A 23,620-nucleotide genomic window follows, 5' to 3' on the forward strand; every position below is an offset into this window, starting at 1 on the left:
TATTCAGGGTCTTCTGTCTATCAGAGTATTAATAACATTCAGTGTAGCACAACTAGTTATAATACAGTTATAAGACAGACTTTTTGATATTTAATCCTCCAAATTGATTGTAAACCCCTTGAGAGCAGTTGATAAACTCACAGATATATTTAGTTGACTAACTTTGTTTAGGGTTTTGTTTAGTTGCCTTGTGTTCTCCTTGCAAGAATTAGAGGGCTGGCATTGGTCTGTGCAAATGCAGGAGCCAGTCCTGAGTCAATGTATATGTGATTTATTCACAGGATATTTAACATAGACATCAGGCTATGATAACTAAGCTAATTTTATTTTTAGGTGATTTTTCTACCTCCGGTTTTCTTTTCTACCTCTGGTTTTCTCTTCTACCTCTGACTTTCTCATACTTTTAGTTGCAAAAGGTAAAGATTTATTGACATTTTTATTCCCAGTCTTTGCTAACTTCCTGGTTGCAGCTTTTATGTAGAAGGAAGCAATCTTTTCCTCTTTGTCATCATTGTGAAAACTTTTTTCCTTATAATGGAATGTAAGTGGGTATAAGTAGTTCACAGCACGTAGTTTAACGTTAATCTGGTTTTACATTTCTTTCTGTCAACATTAAAACAAAGTTTTTACATTATCTGGCAGAAGGTTACTAGCAGATATTTTGTCAGAGTCTTCCTCATTGCCTTAGAGAAACCTAATGCCGAGGGACTGTACACTTTGGGTGACTGCTTGTGAATAGGGTTTTCTTTTGGGAGTAATAGCAAAATATGGTGTGGCTCTTGGGGAGAGGTTGGCTTTTCAGAGCAAAGGCAGGGCAGAACCACCTAGTGATTAGGAGCAAAGACTAAGCTGTGGCTTTGTCACTTACTAGGGAATGACCTAGGACAAATCCCCTACTCTCTTTGAACTGCAAGTGCCTCTTTTATGAAATTAGGATGTTGTGAAGGTGGTATGAGCTGATATATATAAAGAATTAAAAGCATGGTACCCTTTACCTAGCAAATAACTCAATAAATGGCAACTATTGTCATTATAACATTAATGATGATGATCATCATTATCATCATCATCTTGGGAGAGTCAGGTGAAGTCGACTGATTCTGTGCTTTTGTAAGAGTGATTTATTCGTTACAACCAGCTAGATTATCTTGTGGATAAATTTGATCACAATAGAAATAATAACATTTAAGCATAGGTTATTTTATGAAAATACTGAAAAAAGAAACTTTATTATAGCCAATATTATCAATAACTCTGCAAAATAATATGTCAATGCAGTTCTTCATAGTATTTGTGGCTCATTGAGAAAATCCATGAAGATATCCTCCTTAGCAAGTTTTGGTTTCAGGAAAATCAAATTGAGGCAATATAATAAGGTGAGCAGGGAATGTAGGGAACTACACAATTGGAAAAACTAGCTCCAAACTTAACTGGCTGAATGAACACCTCTGCTGAGAACTTTATGACTGCGTTGTATAACATCCCTCAGTTAGCTATATTGATGCGTGGTGTCCTTTGTGAGGTCATCAATGACATTATCAACAAGACAGAAGCAATGATACTGAGCTAAAGTCAACCACCTACAAAACTCACATCCAAGGGACTGCCAGGCTGCTATCTGTATGGGGTGGGCACAGGCATCGTTTAGGTAAATAGAACTAGGTCTCTATTCTCTGTCTCTAATTGTCAGGGAAGCCCAGTTAGCCAGGGGATAGCATGCTATCTCCGGGCTGCTAGGGTTTCTGTTGTGCGATAGGCACCCATATAAACATTTATAGCAGTACTAGGATGGTGATACTGAGCTATGACAAAGGGGTGCCTTCCAAGTTGGCTAAATTGCGGTTTTCACCATCAGAACAATCGTGGACGTTAGGTTTTTCTTAGGGTTGACTGAATGATGAATGGAAGCCCCAGCCAACATACACCAACTCTTTTGCATAACTTGGGAGAGAGGGGATGGTTGATGCAGAGAAGGGATGGAAAAGAAGAGACCTCCAGCAGTAAAGAACGTACGCATGTGAAATATTTTTCTGGTGAGAATCTTAAAAATAAAGATGAGTCTTAGAATTTAGGAGTTTGTCAGAAAAGAATGAGATCAGAAGAAAAATAAAATTTTAAGAAATGCCAGCTTTTATTTTAGTATATAATTTATAGTATTCCAAAATGGATTTTCTGTAGAGTCATAGTTAGCAACTGCACTTGAAATTCTTTGATTTAGGATAGGTATGCTAATAGATTCTATTCAGTCAACATGAACTCAAACTTTTTTTTTAAATATATAAATTTATTTATTTATTTATTTATTTATTTTTGGCTATGTTGGGTCTGCATTGCTGCACGTGGGCTTCCTCTAGTTAAGGCGAGTGGGGGCTACTTTTCGTTGTGGTGCGCGGGCTTCCCACTGTGGTGGCTTCTCTTGTTGCAGAGCACAGGCTCTAGGTGCGCGGGCTTCAGTAGTTGCGGCACATGGGCTCAGTAGTTGTGGCTCGTGGGCTCTAGAGCTCAGGCTCAGTAGTTGTGGTGCACGGGCTGAGTTGCTCCGCGGCATGTGGGATCTTCCCAGACCAGGGATCAAACCCGTTTCCCTTGCACTGGCAGGCGGATTCTTAACCACTGTGCAACCAGGGAAGTCCCTGAACTCAAACATTTTAACTGTATCATAATTTACGTTGAGATACTATATGTTTTTTACTATCCTAGGTTAAAATTGACTTCATATTAAATAATTTGAGTTGTGAGATATCTGTAAAGCATAAGGTATGTTGTCCAGACAGGTCAGAATTCCACCCATTCAGGAAAGTAAGGTAGTGGCTTCCCTGTAACACGTGGGTGTGCCAGCTGCTTTTGTAAGTGAAAGACTTAGGCAGGTCAAATTGCTCAATATCAACTCTAAGTTAGAATTGTTTTTAGGTGATCACACAGTGTTATCGTTTTTTTGTTTTTTTTTGTTTAGCAGAATAAAAGGGAGTAAGATGTTTTTCGTTGGAATTTTTATTTTTTATTTATTTTATTTTATTTTTTTGGCTTCTGAAAAAGTTAGACTATTTAAGTCCTCAAAAAAAAAAAAATTAAGAAATTCCATCAATCCAATAGTGGAATTTTTTTTTTTTAAAACAGGTGAGAAGAAAGAAAGTCAAGAGCTAACACAGTACAAGACTTTATTTAGAAATATACAGTGAGCATGAAGGAGTGCTTGATCTGGAGGGTTTCCCCTTGAAATTTTGGTGCCATGCAACTCTGGCTAGAAGAGACTTTTTTTTTTTTTTTTTTTTTTTAAGTTCCCTTAATGAAAGGAATTATAGCAGTGTTATCTCTGTCATTTTGTAGAAGGATCATGTCATGGTTTTCTTCTACTTTTTATCTGTAAAGTGTAGACTCTTCCAGGGATAGAAATGTAAATGTGTTGGCTTTTGGTTTTAGTGAGAGCTTTATTCGGAAGGGGAAAACTCAGGAAGGGAGTTGTACCAGAGTGGAATTCAACACTTGCCAAAGAACCCAAAGCAAGCATGAGGTTCATTGTCCTGTTGAGTGACAGAAGACTTCCACCAGTTCTTTTTGTGGAGGGGATTAGTGGTTGAACAAATTTGCAAGTACAGCATGCAGTTTTGTCAGGTACACATTTCTTTTCACAGCTCTCTTGACTTTATACTATGTAAATAACCTCAGTTGTCTCTGAATTTTTCTTTCTTTAATTCCTATTGGATGGTCAGTTTATAAAGTCAGTTTCCTAGGTTTTTTTGTGTATTGTTTTTGAATTGTGGTATACAAATTGGTTTGTTAATAAATTCCTTATTGTGTGTTTTCTTTTCTAGTTTAACATAATTTCATAATCTAGGCAGTCTCTTTTTGTTATTGGATTATTATGTGATAAAAATCCCAAATAACTTTTTTGTTTCTTTTTTTGTCTCTGTAGGCTAAGAAATGGCATTTCAAAAGGCAGTGAAAGGGACTGTTCTTGTTGGAGGAGGAGCTCTTGCAACTGTTCTAGGCCTTTCTCAGTTTGCTCATTACAGAAGGAAGCAAGTAAGTAACTGTACATGTATCGATTATAATATGAAACAAATCTGTTAAAGAACTGTGTATGGGGCATGCGTAGGCTAATGGTATTGTTTAGAAATTACTGTCTCAGCTTGATCTGAAAGACACTAATTTAGAATACTGCCTTAATGATCCTTGAGAACTGTGTATATCTCATTTTTTAAAAAGTAAATTTCTTTGTCAGAAAGCATTATATTATTTAGCCTCTGTTTTGGCTCTTTGGTTTTAAAAGACTGCTTCATTTCCGAGTGCCAGGGTTTATTCATTTATACTTTCCTTGTCTAATTCATCCAAATCTCTGGATACCTTCTATGTTCCTGCCAAGAGTTTGTCTTATTAGAAGGCAGGCAGCTGAGAAAGGAAATGGAAAAGAAAGAGCCTATACAAAAGGCTCAACTCGGAATCTTGGGTTTATTTCTGAAAGGTTTAGTTACTTATGTAGTATTATTACTTTATATTGGGTAAAATTTTTAGTGGGAGAAAGCTATGAAAATGAGATTGGTATGAAGTTTCCAAATAATTTAAAGCGTTCAGTTTATTTTCATTTTGTTTTTCTTCCCCTTTGCACTACAACTATGCCTTCCCATAGTTCAAATTGATGCCAGGAAATAACTTTGGTGAATGGTTTTCTTCTTTTCAGGCTTGAAATACTAACCTCAGTAGTTAGTATTAATCTCCTGTTCCCCCTTCCCTATGTCATTAGGGCATTTTGTGATACCAGTTGGTTGGTGCATTCCCGATTCAAAGATGGAGGTGAAGGAATTTGGGAAGCTATTTGTAGCTGGGCTATCTATGAACTACTCACATCCCACATTTTTGTGAGAACCTTTAAGCCCTGCCTGGGCTGTCTTGTACATGTTGTTTCTGTTTCTTTCTGCTACATGGTGGTGGAGCCAGCCACGTTGCTTGGAGTCCCATGTCCTGAATGGGAAATACCACGTTAAAAACACATATTAAGAAGAATCAATTTGCTGGCTTATAAATAAAAAAGAAGCTAATTTCTAGTGCTACCTCCTAAAGATGGACGATATTGAATAGGTTGTGCTGGTTTTTTTCATTCTTAACTGTGAGCACATTACTCTTAAGGTTTCCCTAGGTATACATGTTGCAGGTATTACTGACTTGCTATTGAAGCTCATTCTCACCTGCTGAACATGCTTGATGCACTATTTCTTTTAAAATGTTGCCTTGGTTCCTTAAAAGTAAGTGTGAAAAGATGTTGTTTTTGCTCAGGCTATTTTAGAAGTGCAGTTCTGTTTGGGACATGGACTTTAACAGATTAGATTACTTCTGCCATCTTTTACCAGTGGTATCTAAAATGATATTGGAAAATGCCAGTGCCAAAGGTCACGATGTCTAATATGGTAAGTTGTTGCTAAATTTGTACATGGTTCATGTCTGTTAACAGTAGTAAGCATGTTCTATTTCCGAGTTTATAACTTAACTTTGTACCTAGGGAATACTGTTTCAGAAATATATTTTGTTGTCGTCGTTGTTTGACTTCTCTTTTACTTCACAGAATAGAATAAGCAGTTGATACTGCCTCCAATCCATCAAGTTAGGGGTTAATTTTAGTCAGTAAAATCAAGCAAAACAAGGGTCTATTGATTCCTGGGACATTTTGTCATTTTCTCCTTCCTAAGTTAGACATCCTGACCACCCTAATAGCCAAACGAAACAGATACCAGCAGTTTCAAGTCATTTATAATTTTAATCTGACAAGTTCTTTTGAGAAAAATCACCATAGGCATATTCAATCAATGAGTTGCATAAGACATATGCCCAAGTGTGTGTATTCTTTTTGTAGTGATTTCTGTCCCTTTAAGCCACTGCCGTGAGCATATTTTGGGTAGCAGTTTTGGATGTAGCCATGGGGATTGGCAAAAAAAGAGAGGGGTGTGTGAGGGGGGAGAGGAGATCAGCTCCGTTGAGCCATTGACATAAAATGACCACAGGCCTCAGCTGTCCTCTCTCAGAGAATATCTGCCAATCAGAGCCATTCTAGGGGAGGAAATTTTCCTGACTTCAATAGTCAAAAAAAAATTGCCCCTTGACACCCATTATTTGGCTACATTTTATAGAAGCTGTGACCTTAAATGTGACTAGGCATGCTCTATTTTTCTAGAGAGCAGTGCTTAAAGTATTGGCTTGTGTTTTTATCATTTTCCAGTTTTATGAAATGATTCCAACCGATAAACTGTCCTCCTTTAAGAATAAGTTGGTTTTGAAAGCCCAATGTACTGATGGCTGAGAAAACTGGCTGCTGACTTTTAAGCTTAGGCACATTTTGCTGGCATTCCTGCACTCGAAGCTCTGCATCCCCTGGCCTCTAGCTTGTGCTCATTTGATATTCCTGGTGCAAAGCTTCCTTCCTAAAATACAGGCAGAGGTCGTATTCCAAATACAAACGGGTTGATTGTTAAAGTTGGTCAGTTGTTTCAGCACCTTTGGTGACGGGATAGTGCTGTAAGTGTTTAGCTGCCAGGTCGGCTCACAAAACCCTTTTAAATTAGCTTGTATTTGCAAGGGAAAGAATAAAAGGAAAACTATTGTATATACTTTTTTGATTAATTAAACAGAAAACACAATGAAATCCACTAAGATGTGGTTCACGTACCTTTTACTCAGTTACTTGAATAAAAGCTACTGTAGGTGAGGAAATAGAGACATTTGTGAAGACTGGCATTTCTTGTGGGCAGGTTGGACGTTAGAGGTGATAGCAAAGATTTTTTTGTTCCACTTTACTTCAGGGTGTGGCTTTTCTTCATGCAAGCATACTATTAACATTTATGGTATGTTTTTCAGTGGTGAAGAGTCTCCACTGTTGACCCAAGTGAGGCCTAGAGGTTTTTTTTCTTTTGAGATAAATAAGGTCAGATTTAGAAAGGATGGAGATCATGGCTTAAGGAGAGAGCTGTTATTATTGTTGTTGTTGTTGTTATTATTATATTTTGGAGCTGGGCAACCTAAATCTTCAATTCCAGCAAGGAAGCTGATGGGGGAGAGAAGATGAATGGAATGTTGGCCTCTTTTGACTGTGTCCACCTGCAGGAAAGGAGGTTTGTGACCACAAATGGCATCCACACTCCAGGCCCCATCCAGTGATACATGTAGGATTTTTTTGAGTAGTCTTGGAGAGGCTTCCTATTCATTCCATTTTCCCTCTCTTTTTATTTCCTCACCCACACGTAGGTGACTAAGTTTCCACAAAGCCTTCTTGATTTTTCCTTTCCCCAGACCAGCCATATGCCAAGGAACAGGAGGCTGTGTAGTGGGATATAAACTTCCCAGCACTATCTTAAATCCCACCAGGGATGTAGCAAGCAAACACCCCTGCAGTGGTGTGCAGATTTTCAAGAGTAAGGTATTTGTCATTCACCGTTTAGTATAGGTCTGTTTAATAATAAACTTTTCATTGGAAGGGACCTAGAAGACATCCAGTCTTCCTCTCGGGACAGTTTGCTTTTCTCGGGTTTCCTTACTATCTAGTGAAAGGGAAGTGTTACTTCATGGGACAGCTTCCTTTTCTAATTCCAAGCTGGTGGGAGAATGGAGTTTAAATTAGGAGAGAGGGCCCAGGCAGGGTGGCTTCAGAGGCGGTAAACCTTAGCAAGGAACAGTGGTGGAGAGCGTTACAGTCAGGGCTGCAGGAGGGTTCCTCAGGTGGGTGGGAAGAATGGGGGCAAAACTAGGGTAGGATTGCAAACTTTTAACTGAGGGCTGCCTCGGGCTTTTGTCTTTTCATTAGACACTGAAGGCCTTTTTTTGGAAACTTCAAAAAATTTTAAACTCCACATTTCTTTCATACCTTCTAGGTCCTAGCTGGAAACTAGTGTAACAGTGTGGGCTTCTTTTTAGCCCCAGCGGTGTGGTGGATGTAACAAAGATCTGTTTAGGTCTGAGGGTGGCCCTCTCATGTACCACGCGCTCAGAGTGTTCCTTCCATTACCCACTCTGGAGGTGTGGTGGGCTTTGTGAGCCAGCTCTGAGGTGAAGCCTGAGAACCACAGAGGGCTTTCTCAAAGCCCAGATGTGAATGTTTTTTTCTTCTTGTCTGCACCATGCATAGGCAGGGAGTCTCTTTTCAGTGTGAGGAGTGATATTATTAGAATCAAGGAAATGAGAGATTCTCATTGATGTTCTGTTCATCAGCAACGTAGCAGAAAGGACGAGAACACGATCTTTGGAGCGTCTTTGCAGGCTGTCTGCATCTGACACCCAGCTCTGCTTCTGAACAGCTGAGTGACTATGGGCAATTTTCTTAAATTCTCTAGGCCTCCTTTTTCCCCCATCTGCAAGATGGGGAGAACAGTGGTACTTCCCTCATAGGACTGTTGATGAGCAGTAAAGCCTGGGAGAATTCCTGGAATATAGTAAACTTGCCAAAAGTGTTAGTTATTCCCAGGTGATATGAATATAAAGTGTGAATAACTATATGAATATATAGTTAGCACGAAAGTTGCTCTCATCTTTGGAGACCCTTGGGTTTAGGGATACCGTGTTAAGACTTTGAGGTTTAGTAGCAAATGGCCTGTCCTTCATCTGAGCTTGTAGGAGAATGGCTACAAACGGTCACACAAACACCCTTCTGGTTTCTCTTCTACTTGATTCCTGATCTGAAGATGAGCCAATAACAAGGTAGACAACCCCAATTATTGGCTTAAACTTTCTTCCTGTTGTAAGTAATAAATTCCTTGAAGTTCCCACTGTGTTATTTTTTTTTTCTATTTAAGCTTATATAATTTATGGCAGACTTGATTTATATGGTGATATGTTCCTAAAAAGTTATGTGACTATAGTCTTTTTGATAAATTAATGAATATATAGTACAACACTATTTGCTGTAATTCTATGGTGAAACAATTTAGAAAGCTCTGTTTTTTTTGGGGGGGTGTAAACCTGGTTTTTGAGAGTAAATCAGAATTTAGCTTGAAGGGGAATACAATTAAACTTATTCTTTCCTAAAGCCAATGATGTAGTAATATTTGTTAATGACAGGATCTTCATGCTTTGCAAAATAGCCTCTCACTTTGTAAGAGACAGCCTATACTTTGAGTGGATTACTAAAGGCTATACTTTACTTTGTTATGCATGGTAATTAAGGGAACATGAAAAACACGATAGTGGTGATGTTAGTGAGTTGATAGCATTAGGTGAGTTGAATTATAGGTAAACCTATGGACCACCTTTGTGAGGAAATATACCACCTTTGAGAGGCAAAGTGATGCATGAAAGTTAAAATCCATAGGAATTTTGAGAACATTGTTTTAATCTCAGGCTCTCCCTCTCAATACATTATTTGTAAGAGATCCTAGTAAACAAGGGTCTTTTGATTGGTAGTACCAATGACCCAAAATTCAAAAGATAGGATTGGTGCAGCAGCAAAAAAAATGGAATGATTAGTCAAAGTAAGATCTACTTTGGGGGTTATTTTAATGGATCCTCAAATGAAAAGATATTTAGCTCCCTGAATGTGTCTGTTAAACAAGTGTGGCCGGGTTTTGGTGAGCTTGTTACGGTGCACAGGTTATGAAAGTTTCCAGAACTCTAGTTTCTTTACAAGGTAAGGATACTGTCACTTTACTCCCAGGCTTTTCCCCCCTGCCAAGCACTAACCAGTTCAGAATATACAAGATAATGATCACAGTACCTGACACGTTAGCAGGTCTTTAGTATTTATTATACTTCTTTCTTTTCCCCCGATATAGGATATAAAAAATTTGAAATAGACCTAGCCTTGTTTGGCCTAATAAGAAAGGTACAACACCAGGTTTCTTTAAATAGCTGAGCTTTTGATTGGCATAATGCTGCTTACATAAACTGCTGGCCAGAGAAACTGGTAGAGGTTAGAGAAACCGTAAGTTGAGATGAATATCAATCAAAGAGAAATCAAAATTATCAGCACAACCAATCAAAATCATAAGCACACTAAATACTAGTGAGGATGTGGAGCTACAGGAACCCTCATTCATTGTTGGTGGGAATGCAAAATGACACAGCCACTTTGGAACGCCATAGTTGGGTGGTTTCTTACAAAACTAAACATATTCTCACCATATGATCCAGCAGTCACACCTATTGATATTTACCCAAAGAAGCTGAAAACTTATGTCCACACAAAAACCTGCACATGGATATTTATAGCAGCTTTATTCGTAATTGCCAAAACTTGGAATCAATCAAAATGGCCTTCAGTAGGCGAATGAATAAACAAACTGTGGTCCATCCACACAATGGAACATTATTCAGCACTAAAAAGAAATGAGCCATCGAGCCATGAGGAGACATGGAGGAACCTTAATGCCTATTACTCAGTGAAAGAAGCCAATCTGAAAGGGCTACACACTATATGAATCCAACCATATGGACATTCCAGAAAGGGCAAAACTTTGGTGACAGTAAAAAGATCAGTGGTTGCCAGGGATGTATGCAGGGAGATGAATAGGCAGATCACAGAGGATTTTTAAGGCAATGAAAATACTTTGTGTGATACTGTGGTGATGGATACATGTCATTATACATTGTCCAAAACCATAGAATGTCCAACATCAAGAGTGAACCCTTAAGTAAACTATTGACTTTGGGTGATTATGATGTATCAATGTAGGTTCATCTTTGGTCAAAAATGTGCCACTCTGGTGAGTGATGTTGATAATGGGGGAGGCTGTGAGTATGTGGGGGAGGCTGTGAGTATGTGGGGCAGGAGGTATATGGGAAATCTCTGGAATGTCCTCTCAATTTTTTTTGTAAAACTAAAAGTGCTTTAAATTTTTTTTAAGTTATACTTAAAATCATAAGCATAGCATCTAGGACAAGATGTCAACTGAGAAAATTTCAATTGTAAAAATTCTACTTAAGTATCACTTTTCAATAGTATCTTTGATTGAATATAACTATTTATTTTTTGAATGCACTTAGTATCTTTAAGAATTTAACCTCAGTTGTAAACATTCTTCTGGCTCCTAAGCTAAAGAGTATCTGTGGGTTTGAAATCAGTAGAAATCTTCCTGAGCACTAATGTAGCTGAAATTATCACGTGACACGTTGGCTTTCTGCTTACCAGATTGCTTTTAACTTTGTGAGGCAGTTCTGGCTACCAGACTTGTTTGTTCTCTCGGAGTAAACAGTCTTACATCTCCAGAGGCATTTTTCATAGGTTCATAAACAGCATTTCTCTTAAAAAAAATCTTATAAAAGTGCTGTAACAGGAACTGTTCTCAAACAGTCTTCATTTTTGTTGATTTTAATGTTTAGGTGGGAACTGTAGTGTTAGAGACCACATGAAGAATGTATATTTAGGAGGAGAAAGGACTAGTGGTTGAATAATAGGCTTCAGGGTTCATCTGCCTGCTTAGAGAGCTGTCAGCATCAGCATTACGTCAAACATGAAGGAAGAAATGTCTCTGCACCATGGTTTGCTGGGGCTTGCATTTGCTTATCTGTCCTTTTGGAGCTTTATCTCTATGGATTTATTTTTCTATATATGGTGGGACCTAACCCATCAGAGGAAGATTCTGGACTGTATACAAAGTATGGGAATTGCAAATCTTGGGTTGTAATGCTAAATATATCTCATATTTGTGTATTAAGTGGAGTAAGCTAATTGGTATAATAAGCAGCTCCCAAAGCTCAGTGGCTTATAATGAAGGTTTCTTTCTTGCTCACATTACACTTCAGTGTGGATAGGTGGGGAATTGTTTCTTGTAGTTATTCACGGACCTATGTCCCTTTATTCTAGTGGCTTCTCCATGTTTTATAGCTTTTTGACCCACTGGATTTCTAGCCAACTGTAAGGGAGGGTGGGAAGTGTAATCCAGCAGTGTTCTCTGGAAGAAGAGAAAAAGTTTTAAGCATCCAGCCATTAAATCTGTGTCCTGACTTTAATTTCTAATCAGTTTGACAAATAAGCTGCATTTTTTTGATGACAGTTTTATTGTTAGAGTTTTTGCCAAAGACTGTATAATTCATTTTCTTCTCTTGTTTAGAACCCTGTGCCTAGATTCCTGGAAGAATTGTTTTTCTCCTAAAAACACAACTAAATATGTTGGGGCTGTGTCTGATATCTAAAGCTTGATGAGAATTCTGAGCACGTTGTATTTTCCATAAGGCGAGTTGAAACTAACTCTATATGGTTAACCGTTTCTCAGAGGCATGTTTCATGGAAGTACTGAAATTATGCAGACAGAGCTGGAAATGTTCTTTGAAGTGCATCCTATCATTTTCCTTATAATTTTGGTTTTTATTTAACACTTAGCTCCCAAAGTGGGGCCATGGCAATATCTTTGAGTTATAACTCACATCAGGCCTTCGAGGAGTTTGTGATGCTATTTTATTGCTGGCATACAAAATCCGCGAGGTTAACTGTACTGCGATAGGTCACACAGTGAGTCAACGACTGAGCTATGATTAGCGTTGACAGCTGGTGAGCTTGTAGGCTGTTGCTAACTGAGCAACATTGACATTCATTTTGATTTGACTTTGCATTTCACTTTCAACTATTTATCCATTTTAAGGCCTCCTTAAGAAACTTTTTAGGGATATTGTGGGACTGAGGAAACTTTCTAGAAATGCTTTGGGAAAAGTCTACTAGCTTCCCTCTCCAGCTTAATAGTTACATTGTGTTAATGCTAGGTAGGCCCCCTTTTGGTAGAGTTTGCAAATTAAGAAAATAGATGCTTTAAGATGTTAGGCAATGTTAGGCAAAATAATTTTACATGCTTTATTTCAAAATTTGTGATTTTTCAACAAAGAAGTTCTGAGATCCAATTATATGCTTGTGAGTATAAACTAGAAAAATTATAAATGTGTATATATTTGATGAAATAATTCACAGAGAAATGGAAAACGTGCATCACAAATTATACCCCAAACTATTGTTGAACTTAAAATTAAAATGCAGCCAAGAGCCATCTGGATTGTGAAACTTGGAAATGGTCCTTTGGCTCATTGGGTCAGCATTTTATTCACCTGAGAGGGATGGGGGAGAAAGTGAGTCCCATTTCAGTTCTGTATCCATTTCCAAATGTATGTGTTAGGGAGGTTTTTAAGGAAAAATGCTATTTCGTGGAACCCTGGGTGTCACTGCCCGATGTGGCTGGCCATGGGCAAAGCAGGTTCCCTCAGACTTCTGATTCCACTGGCTGCCATCAGCTGTTCCCAGCATTGCTGGTGCCTGCGAGGCGGGTGGATCTAGAGCCCTAGGTAACCCACACATACAGGGAAAGATAACCTAGCGGAGCTGAGGACATGGGATTTGTAGTCAAACCAGGGATCAGATTCTGATTCTCTCAGTTACTTGCCCAAAGAATGACAAAACTCAGTTTCCTCACTGGTCAAAGGATGACTCCCTTCTGTGTCATGGTAAGACCCAAGGGACCTGACTTGTTAGTGTGTGGGCTAGCAGCAGCCCTTCTTCCCTCTCTGCGCTCCCTGCTCTCAGGCTCCCTCTCCAGATCCTTTCATTCTCAGCACACTACTGGAATTGAAGAGCAATATCAAGTTCAGACACCTCCAAACACATATTCTATGCCTTTAAAATACTTACTTGAAAACTGGTAAAACGTATCCCTCAAACCTCAGATCATGTAGTTATGTGATTTTATTTGAAGTAGATTCAGACAAAGCCAAAGGGTTTTCCCTATTTTCAGCTATAAAAAAGTTTTATAATTTAATGATTTGGCTATGTTGTGATTGGTATTAAAAGAGCTTCTTTGCGATTTCTTAAAGGAATCACAACCACTTAAAGGCGTGATAGCACCTTCAAGGTGAGCTAGAGCTCTTTTCTCAGCCACCCTAGAAAGATGGACTTGTCTTATTTTCTCTTGTTTGGTCCCCAGTGGAGATGACGGTCCACCCATTAGCCAGTCTTCCTACTGAGTAATCATGAATCCCTCACCCAGTACGTTTATATTGTGAAATGTTGCTTACTGTCCTGTAAGTATAAGAAGAAACACCATTGTTTAGAATCAAAGTGATTCAGGAGGTGAAAGGTCATTAAAACATCTTAGGATTCATTCTAAGGAGTTGCTTATTGCATTTCCTTTCCAGGAATATGGAAATATAGTATTTTTCAGTGACAACGAAACATGAAGCAATTCCCCTTAAATCTAATGATTCCATTATCAATATATATTATTCAATCACATAATGAGAGAGAGAAAGAGAGAGAGAGAGAGTGATAGTTGCAGTAAGAAGTGATTTGCATGAAACCCTACTTTATTCTCCAATTATTACTCTACATGATTACAGGACAACCTGGTTGGTAATTGCATGTGGTCTTTAAGTATGCACTTCTTTCAGAAATAGACACTAATTATTAGATCTTGTTTTCGGTCTCACCTGAAGTTGCAAATGTCTAGGATATATATTTTTTTAAATTTGCAAGTCTAATGGTGTACAGACATAGTAAAGCTGATCTCATTCTGAATCCCGTTTTGTTCTCTGGGATGTAAACTCTCAAAGATTATGAACTCGGCTTTCAATTCTGTATAGGTTTTCTATGTGCCAGTCTCTTGACAAAAGCCATATGTTTGCTATCAGAATGCTGGAGGAATTTTATGTTTTTAAAATGTAGAGGAACCTTTGCTTACAAGTTAAAAAAAAACCCCACCTACTTCCCCACAGCTCACGATAATTAAATATCATCAGAAATAACAACATCAAAGTAATATTAAATATTAGGTATTCTCCTAATTCTACCAAGATAAGAATTTTTTGTTTTGGATCTGTGCTTGGACTTATGCTAGGCACAAGGCAGTTTGCTTTGTGTCTTGGGCTCTGCTTCCTTCCTACGTCAGTGGCTGAATTAGGTAATAGATACTGAATCTGATAGTGCTGGACTTGTCCTGTCTTTAGACCAGGCTTAGCAAATTTACATGCCTGCAGGGGCCCGGCCGGGATGATGAAAGTGTGAAGCCAGTGAGTGGGAATCCTGGGCTAACAAAGGTGCACAGCCCTGCCTAAGGGCAGCAGCTGCTGTTCAGTTTCAGCAGATTGATCTCAGATAGAAATCCTAATTTTTATGTGAAATATAGCAATTTATGTCATTTATTATATTATTTTTAAGTTGAAGTATAGTTAACTCACAATGTTATATTAGTTCCAGGTGTACAACATAGTGATTTGCTATTTTTATAGATTATGCACCAAAGTTAGTATAGTATTAATGATTACATTCCCTGTGGTGTACATTACATCCCTGTAACTTATTTATTTTATAACTGGTAGTTTGTACCTCTTAATTCCCTTTACCTCTTTCTCCCATCCTCCCACCCTCTCCCCTCTGGTGACCTGGGTATTTACCTGAAGAAAATAAAAACACTAATTCAATAAGATACATGCACCCCAGTGTTCATTGCTGCGTTACTTACAATAGGCAAATATGGAAGCAACCTGTGTCCACTGACAGATGAATAGATAAAGAAGATGTCGTATATATATGCGATGAATACTAGCCATAAAAAAAGAGTGAAATCTTCCCATTTGTGACAACATGGATAGACCTGGAGGGTATTATGCTAATTGAAATTAGTCAGATAAAGACAAATACTGTATATTTTTAGTTATATGTGAAATCTGAAAAACATGAACAAATGTTACAAAACAGAAATAGACTCACAGATATGGAGAACAATTTTTAAATATTGGATGTGTAACTCACGTTTTTAAGAAAGTAGTATGCTGGGCTTCCCTGGTGGTGCAGTGGTTGAGAGTCTGCCTGCCAATGCAAGGGACACGGGTTCGAGCCCTGGTCTGGGAAGATCCCACATGCCGCGGAGCTACTGGGCCCGTGAGCCACAACTACTGAGCCTGCGCGTCTGGAGCCTGTGCTCGGCAACAAGAGAGGCCGCGATGGTGAGAGGCCCGCGCACCGCGATGAAGAGTGGCCCCCGCTTGCCGCAACTAGAGAAAGCCCTCGCACAGAAACGAAGACCCAAACACAGCAAAAATAAATAAATAAATAAATTTAACATGTTACAAAAAGAGATTTCAAATGTTCCATGGTTTCATGCATTTAAAAAAAAAAAAAAAAGAAAGTAGTATGCTGACCAATTCACTACAATGACTTCTGGTTTTAGCACATGCTGTGCCTACTTCCTTTCCTGGCATTTTCACCCAGCTAACGCCTATTAGTCTTTCTTGACCTGATTTAGCTGTGGTTTCCAGGAAACCTTCTCAGGTCTGGCTCATGCCTCCCATGGCTCTTATAGCTTCTTCTCTATCTTTAATCCACCTGTTAAGCAATATTATAATTTCCTCTTTATCTTTTTGTTTTGTCCTCCAGTCTGTAGAATCCTTGAGGGCCTCCACTGGATGAGGAAGTGCAGTGGTGCGTGAGGTGTCTTCTTAGGTGACTTAGGGCATGTTGCCTTTCCAAGCCTTCTCCCAGAATCTCTGGATCAGTCCAGATTCCTGTTTAATCAACTGCCTTGATTAATTTGTCTGCGAAGTTTGATTAGTAGGCCTGGGAAGATTTGGAGCACAAAGGCCCCCTTTCTTAAAGCGTGCTGTTACTTACCACTACTGTTTTATTCCTACTGCTTTTCTTTTATTTCTCCTCAATCGACATATTCTAGGGAAGGTAGAGTGCAGATGTGTTTCTGTGACTCAAAGCCATATGAAGCCCAAATGAGTCTTTCTCTTGTCATAATTATAAGGAGGGCCCTAGGCTGTGTTTACTGCCTCTAAAATAAACTTGGTGCTTAGCTTCTCAGTTGCAACACTTTCCAGCTTTTATGAAAAAAATAAACAAAAATAAAGTGTTATTTTAAATGTAGTGTCAGAAATTAAATAAATTACCCTCAATAGTGCCGTATATTTAAAAAAATATATTTTTGGAAGGATTGTTCAGCAAAACCTCCACGACAGAACCATACCACAAAGCACCCCAAAACTTTCTGCATTTGGTAACTGGTGATATCTCATCCTATTATAACTATTTAGTCTATTTCTTAATTTTTCTCAAATTATACGTAGAATCAGTATGTTGTAATGATGTAAAGCTTAGTCTGTGTCACCAGGCTGCATAAGTTCAATTCCTAGCTCTACCATATACCAGCTGTATAATCACAGGCCAAGTGCTTAACTTCTGTGTCTCAGCTACTCCTTCTGTAAAATAGAAATCATAGTAGTACCTAACTCACAGAGTCATTGTGAGGATCAAGTGAGTGAAAAAAGTAAAACCCTAATAATAATAAATATTATGCCTGGTGCATAATAAATAATAAATAATATGCCTGGTGCAGAATTGCTGTGTATATGGTTATTTATTATTTTTTAAGTTAAGTTTATTGAGGTATGATTTGGGGTGTAATTTACATGCAGTAAAATTCACCCTTTATAACGTCCAGTTCTGTGAGTTTTGACAAGAGCATATGGTCATATAACCACCACTACAGTCAAGATATAGAACATTTCTATCATCCTCAAAAGCTCTCATGTTCTCTGTAGTCATTCCTCCCCACCACATCTCCAGACCCTGACCATCACTGATCTGTTTTCTGACCATATACTTTTGCTTTTACAGAACATCATGTAAATGGAATCATGCCCTATGTAGACTTCTGAGTCTTTCTTCTCTCACTTGGCACAGGGATTGGCAAACTTTTCTCTAAAGGGCCCGGCAGTACATGTTTTAGGCTTGCAGGCCATACCTTCTCTGTTGCAACTACTCCACTCTGCTATTGCAGTCGTGTACTAGGCATGAATGATTGGGTGTGGCTGTGTTGCAATAAAACTTTATTAAAATAGGTAGCAGCCAGATTTGGGTGGAAAGCCATAATTTCTCAACCTGTGACTTAGCATGATGCTTTTGAGATGCATTCATGTTGTTGTGACTATCAGTAATTTGTTCTTTTTATTGCCAATTATTATTCCAGTGCATGGATGCACGAGAGTTTAGTCATTCACCAGTTGAAGGATGTTCGAGTTTTTAATAATTTTTGGCAATTATAAATAAAGCCACTGTACATATTTACCTACAGGTTTTTGTGTGAACACTGGTTTTGATTTCTCTTGAGTAAATCACCTGGGGGGGGCCACTGTATGGTAAGTGTATGTTCACCTTTATTAGAAACTCTCAAATTGTTTTCCAACGTGGCTGGATTATTTTGCATTTCCATCAGCAATATAAGAGAGTTCCAATTGTGTTGTATCACCACGAGTACTTGGTATTGTCCATTTCTTTGTTAGATTTAAGCTACTCTGAAAAACTATGAAGCATCTTAGAAACTAAAGATGCTTACCTTTATGTTGTGTTAAGTCGAAAGCTCTTGAAGGGTTTTACACGTGGAAATGACATTATTTGGGTTTTTACGTGATTACCCCAGCTGCAGTATGGAGAATGACTTGGAAGGAGGAATGGTAACTGTGTGAAGACCTGTAGGAGGATATCATTTTAATATAGAGGAAAGGGAAGATACCTGGACTTGAAAGGCAGTGAAGATGATGTGACTAGATGTGAGAATTTTTTTAGGTGGTGGAATTTATAGAACTCAATGATTGACCAGATAGGAGACTTAAGAGAGTGGCACAAGAAACTAGATATAAAATGGTACCTTCACTGAAATGAGGAAAATTTATAGGGAAAAAGGTTTGGGAAGATAAAGTTATCAGTAGAATTTTGAGATAATGTGAGACATCGAAATGAAGGTGCCAAGTAGGGAGTTTGATATCCAGGTTCTGGAATAGGGGAGCATAATTGAGGGTCAGGGTGGTAGGAAAGGTATCTGATAATATGGAGGAAGATGATGTCCCCTAGAGAGAGTTTTTAGTGATCTGAGAAAAGTGAGTAGGACAGACTCAAGAGGAACCTCAGCGATTAATGTTGGACAGCAGACAGACATCCAAAGGAAACTAGAGAGTGAGTTCAAGAGGCTGGAGGGAGAGAGAGAGAGAGAGAGGTCATTTCAGACTGCCATCTTCCAGATGCTGAGGTGAATGTGCTGAGATGACAACTGAAATGAAGGATGAAAAGTGCTCACTGGGTTTGGCAGCATAGTGGACATTGGTCAGTGTTGGTGGTCTGGTCATGGTGGTGGTGCTGGTGTATGTGAAAATCCATATTAAACTTGAGTTGGGGAGTGAATGGGAGGTGAGGCAGTAAAAAAGCAAGGGTATACAGTTACTTCAAGAATTTTCAGGCTGATTGTTAGAAATATATGTAAGAGACATTTTTTACTGTTTGTTAAGATGAGACAGGTTAGAGCATACCGATGAGAAGTATGAGGCAGGGGATGAGGACAGGAGAAACAGCATAGTCAGTGGAGAGATGCACAAAAGGCATGAGAAATGCCCATCAGATCTGGTGTACTTGCTGAAGAAGAGATTCTGCTGAGTTTAATCTCCATGGTTGCAACCTGTGAGCAGAGTAGCATGGGGTCTGTTAGTATTGCCAAGTTCTAATGAACTCTACCATAGTACCGTCCTTACATTTATTTTCAACTATTTCTAGAAAACTTACCAAGCAGAAAATGTCAGCACAATTCTTTTGATGTGTGAAAATGCTCTGGCAGTTTAGTCCCTTGTCAGTCTCATGTTCAAGTCTTACCCATCTGTCATGGCCCAGTTGAAAGCCTCAGATGAAAGACTCTCCCTCTCTAATCTGAATGGTCATAGCTTGGTGCTTTTTTTTTTTCCCCTCTATTTTGGCATTTGTTCTTGTATGTGTTTACCGTGTGTGTGTGTGTATGGTTTTTTTCATTCTTTTCCTTAGATGATGGAAACAAAGACCATGACTGAAAGGCGTCTTATATTCTCCACAGCACCTAGCCAGTTACATTTATTTAGCTTGTTACCTTAAATGCATGTAAATATGAACATGGGGAAATGGTTATTAGCAGATAATTAGGAGGAGTTATATAAGGAAGCACAAGATTTTTGTGGTTTGGAATCTGAATTAATAGTCTGAAAAATTATGGTACCAGATTATAACGTTTTGTATTTATGATACTTAGTAAAATATGTTTTGAAAGTTTCCTGTTCCCTGCTATTAAGGAATCAAACTATTTAACAATAATACAACTCCTCTTTGGTGTAATTAATAGTTTACTACCTACTTTCATATCATTATTCCCTTACTGAGAGTAACCCAAAGATAAAGAGATAGAGACATCACAGAGGTTTCATCCCATGTTGCAAATGAAGAAACCAAAGCCAGAGAGATAATCGGTCAAAAGTCCCTTTACTAGTAAACACAAGTGCTAAGATATAAGCCAGGACCCTCTGATTCTAATCCAGGTTTCTTTCAATGTGCTCTATGGCTTTTAGGTTTTTTTTTTAATAGAAATCCAATTGGCATGATAATAATTAAATCCAATTGTAAGGAGCACTTTGGTCTATTTTATTTAAATGAATAAAAAATCACTTATCAGAACAATCTCTTGGTCAGAGCTAAGACCACCTTTTCTGGAAGAAGCTTGGCCTTGTGGTTCAGAGCTTCATACATGGCCCTTCAGCAGACTGGGAAGAACGCTGCCCTTGTGGGTTGTGCTGATGCTGTGATTTAAAGAAAAGAAAATAGAAGCCACACATCTGTGGAGTACTAACTGTTAGAGCAACAGTGACCAGCACTGTTCAGTATAGTGAACGAACCTAGTATTTGCATTTTGGAGAAAAAACAGATACATATCTGTTTTTCTAAGCTTTTGACTCTGACTTACTACTTTTTTTAATATAAAGACTAGCATCATTTTTTATTTAGGATGATAACTTATATTCTAATGAAAGAACTAGAAATAAGGAAGGTCATTATCCTTTAGGGGGACTATGCCTGGCTTTAATTATATTATTGTTAAAGCTTCCACAAATTGAAATAGTGTGTATTAAATATATAAAATCTATAATTTTCTGTTAAAACGTTGAATGGGGAAGCCTCTGACTAAAATCTTTATATAGTATTATTCCCATTGGCCGGAGCTGATTATTAAACTGGATAATAACATCTGTTGAACAGATTCTTTTTAATTGTACTGACTTTAACTTATAGATCCCCAAACTCAAGAATATATTTTTGTCAGGGGAATTAAGGAATGAAGAACATATACTTTTAAGAAATTGCGGAAAGGCATAAAGTGCTTTTTCCTCCTCCTTTCCACACTTTTAAATGTTATCTGAATGAATGGCGGCTACCGGGTAAAACATTTCCTTATGTTCTCCTATAAATTGTCTTAGACAAGGTATTTGGGGATTGCTGTACAGTGTGGGAATTAAGTGAACTTGGTTGTATATGAAACCAAAACGATCAGTTGAGATATTGAATCTGAAACCAGGTGTTCCACGGTTAAATAGTTATGATTCATGGGAAAAAAAACCCACAGAATTTTAAGGACTTTTTTTTCTCCAAGGCAGTTGGTTCTATCACTCACTCCATGTGGACTGTAGACTCTGGTCTAGCTCCAGTTATCCTTATCTCCATTACAAATCTTTTTTTAGTATATCGTAAAATTTATTAAATTGGCATTCCAGACGAACATTTGAAAATGGTCTTTTACCTCAGGTGAACCTGGCCTTTGTTGAAGCAGCAGACTGCGTCTCAGAACCTGTTAACCAGGAGCCTCCTTCCAGAGAAGCTCAGATACTGACTTTGAAAAACACGTCTGAATTCGATGTACTTGTCATTGGAGGAGGAGCAACAGGAAGTGGCTGTGCCCTAGACGCAGTCACCAGAGGTGAGTTCTGGTGTGGGTGGATGTAACACAGGTAAAGGTTCCATCTGTCCTTCTGATATAAACACAGTGTGCGCTCCGTGCTGGGAAGTCACGTTTCTGTTGCATTGCTTAATTTTCCATTCTTTGTGAAACACCTTCCCATTTTTAAAGTGTAGGTACTTGCACAATTTTGAAATTAAATATAGTTTGTCTTTTACACTGAAATGAATTTATTTAAAAAGAAAACTTTATATTCCTGTGAATTCATTGATTTGATGTTCTGGTTGGTTTTTTTTATACACAGTAAAGTACATTTATGTGAAATAAAATTATTTGTGTATCACCTAAAATCACATTTATGTCAGTGATTTATCTTTAATAAAAAGATTTATTAAAATGAATTAATCTATTAAAATAATTCTTTTTGTTTCTCTATCTATTAAAATAATCTCTTCCAATGAAATACAGACTACAGTTTGGGAAACTCTAGTTCAGGTGACTGAATAATGGAAAAGACTTGCTAACCTGTAGTTCTGTCTCACTCTATTAGTCAGCTTCAGGAAAGATATTATGAGAAGTTCTTTCAAAATGGCAACAGGATATATAAAGAAAGAAATTTTAGTATGGAACACCAATGCTCTTACATATGATATATTTAATGATTTGCTTCTTTTGCCTGTGGTTATTAGTGTGGAGTTTGGAATCAAAGAAATCTGAGTACATATCCTGGCTGAGCTGCTTTATCAGATGTATGTATGTATATACACACACACACGCACATACACTTAAGCAAGTTACTTAATTTCTCTAAGGTCCCTCATCTTTCAAATGAGGAAGAAAAATCTTCCGTTAATGATTGTTATGAGGATTAAATGCATAATCATGAAGAGGATTTAAAACAGTGCTTGTCACACAAAGTAGAAACTCAATAAATTGTAGATAGTATTATAGCTGCCATTAATAACATGAAGGCAAAAGACTTTTAGAACCAATTGTCCTGGAGAAATAATCCTTTGTGATTATTTTTAGATATATCAAATTGGACTGGGTACTGCTGCAAGGAATTTTGACTCCAAATTATTTTAGTTACTATATAAGGTTCAGTATTCATTGCAGTTTCATATTCAGTGGTAATAGTTTATTACATGGAATAATTTTTCTCAGATTAAGTTACTACCACACCCACCCTGGACTTAGTTACTTTGCATATCTGGTAGATTTTAGTCTTACAGAAATGAAATAAATTTCGTGAGATTAGGCACACATAAGCCAAAAAGTACGCTAGATTTACTGTGATTGCACAGGACCCCCACTTGAGTTTTGATCCATGTAGACATCACAGCCTAGGTCCTTTCTGTCAATTCCAAATAATGGTAAATTCACAATAATAAGTCCTGGAACATACTCAGTTTCCTGGCAGACCCTAATATTTATATAATTCTGTCTCCATCCATAGTTTATAATTTAAGCTGCATTATCCTGGGACATACTAAGTCAGATGGAAAGAAGAGTTGAAGTTACCTCAAGGTGTTTGAATTCAACACTCTTCCCTGGAGTCCTGGGAAAGAGTGTGTCAAGAGAAGACACATAGGCAGTGTAATGGGAGGTCTCGTTTGGGACTGCCCCAATTGTCCTGGGACTACCCCAGGGGTTAGAAGTTACCAGACGACAATTTTCTATGTCCAAGAGGATCGTTTCCCCAGTAGGGTTCAGAAAAATATTTCTTGCTGTCTCCACTTATGTTCATGCTATGTACCAAAGTATACAGCAGTTCTTTTTCTTTCATTTCAACAAATATTGGCTGAGTGCCTGCTTTATGCATGGCAATATTCAGAGTACTACATGACAATACAAAGATGTTTGATCCAGGATCCACCCTTAGGTTGCTCCAAGTTCTGTAGTTCTGTAGTAGACTGAGTTACCCTATAGAGAATATG

At 38.0% G+C, this 23,620-nt stretch overlaps 1 protein-coding gene across 4 annotated transcripts in view; it reads left to right on the forward strand.

Annotated features, from left to right (window-relative positions):
* The window catches only part of GPD2 (glycerol-3-phosphate dehydrogenase 2), a 136,153-nt gene that overhangs the window by 34,133 nt on the left and 78,400 nt on the right, over positions 1-23,620 (forward strand). For all 4 annotated transcript variants that reach the window (XM_061200333.1, XM_061200351.1, XM_061200341.1 and 1 more), the window contains exons 2-3: positions 3,914-4,023; positions 21,533-21,704. In XM_061200333.1, coding sequence (XP_061056316.1) covers positions 3,922-4,023; positions 21,533-21,704 — 274 coding nt within the window. In that variant the 5' untranslated portion in view covers positions 3,914-3,921. The remainder of the gene's footprint in view (positions 1-3,913; positions 4,024-21,532; positions 21,705-23,620) is intronic.

This window comes from Eubalaena glacialis, chromosome 1, assembly GCF_028564815.1.
Source record: "Eubalaena glacialis isolate mEubGla1 chromosome 1, mEubGla1.1.hap2.+ XY, whole genome shotgun sequence".
Lineage (NCBI taxonomy): Eukaryota > Metazoa > Chordata > Mammalia > Artiodactyla > Balaenidae > Eubalaena > Eubalaena glacialis.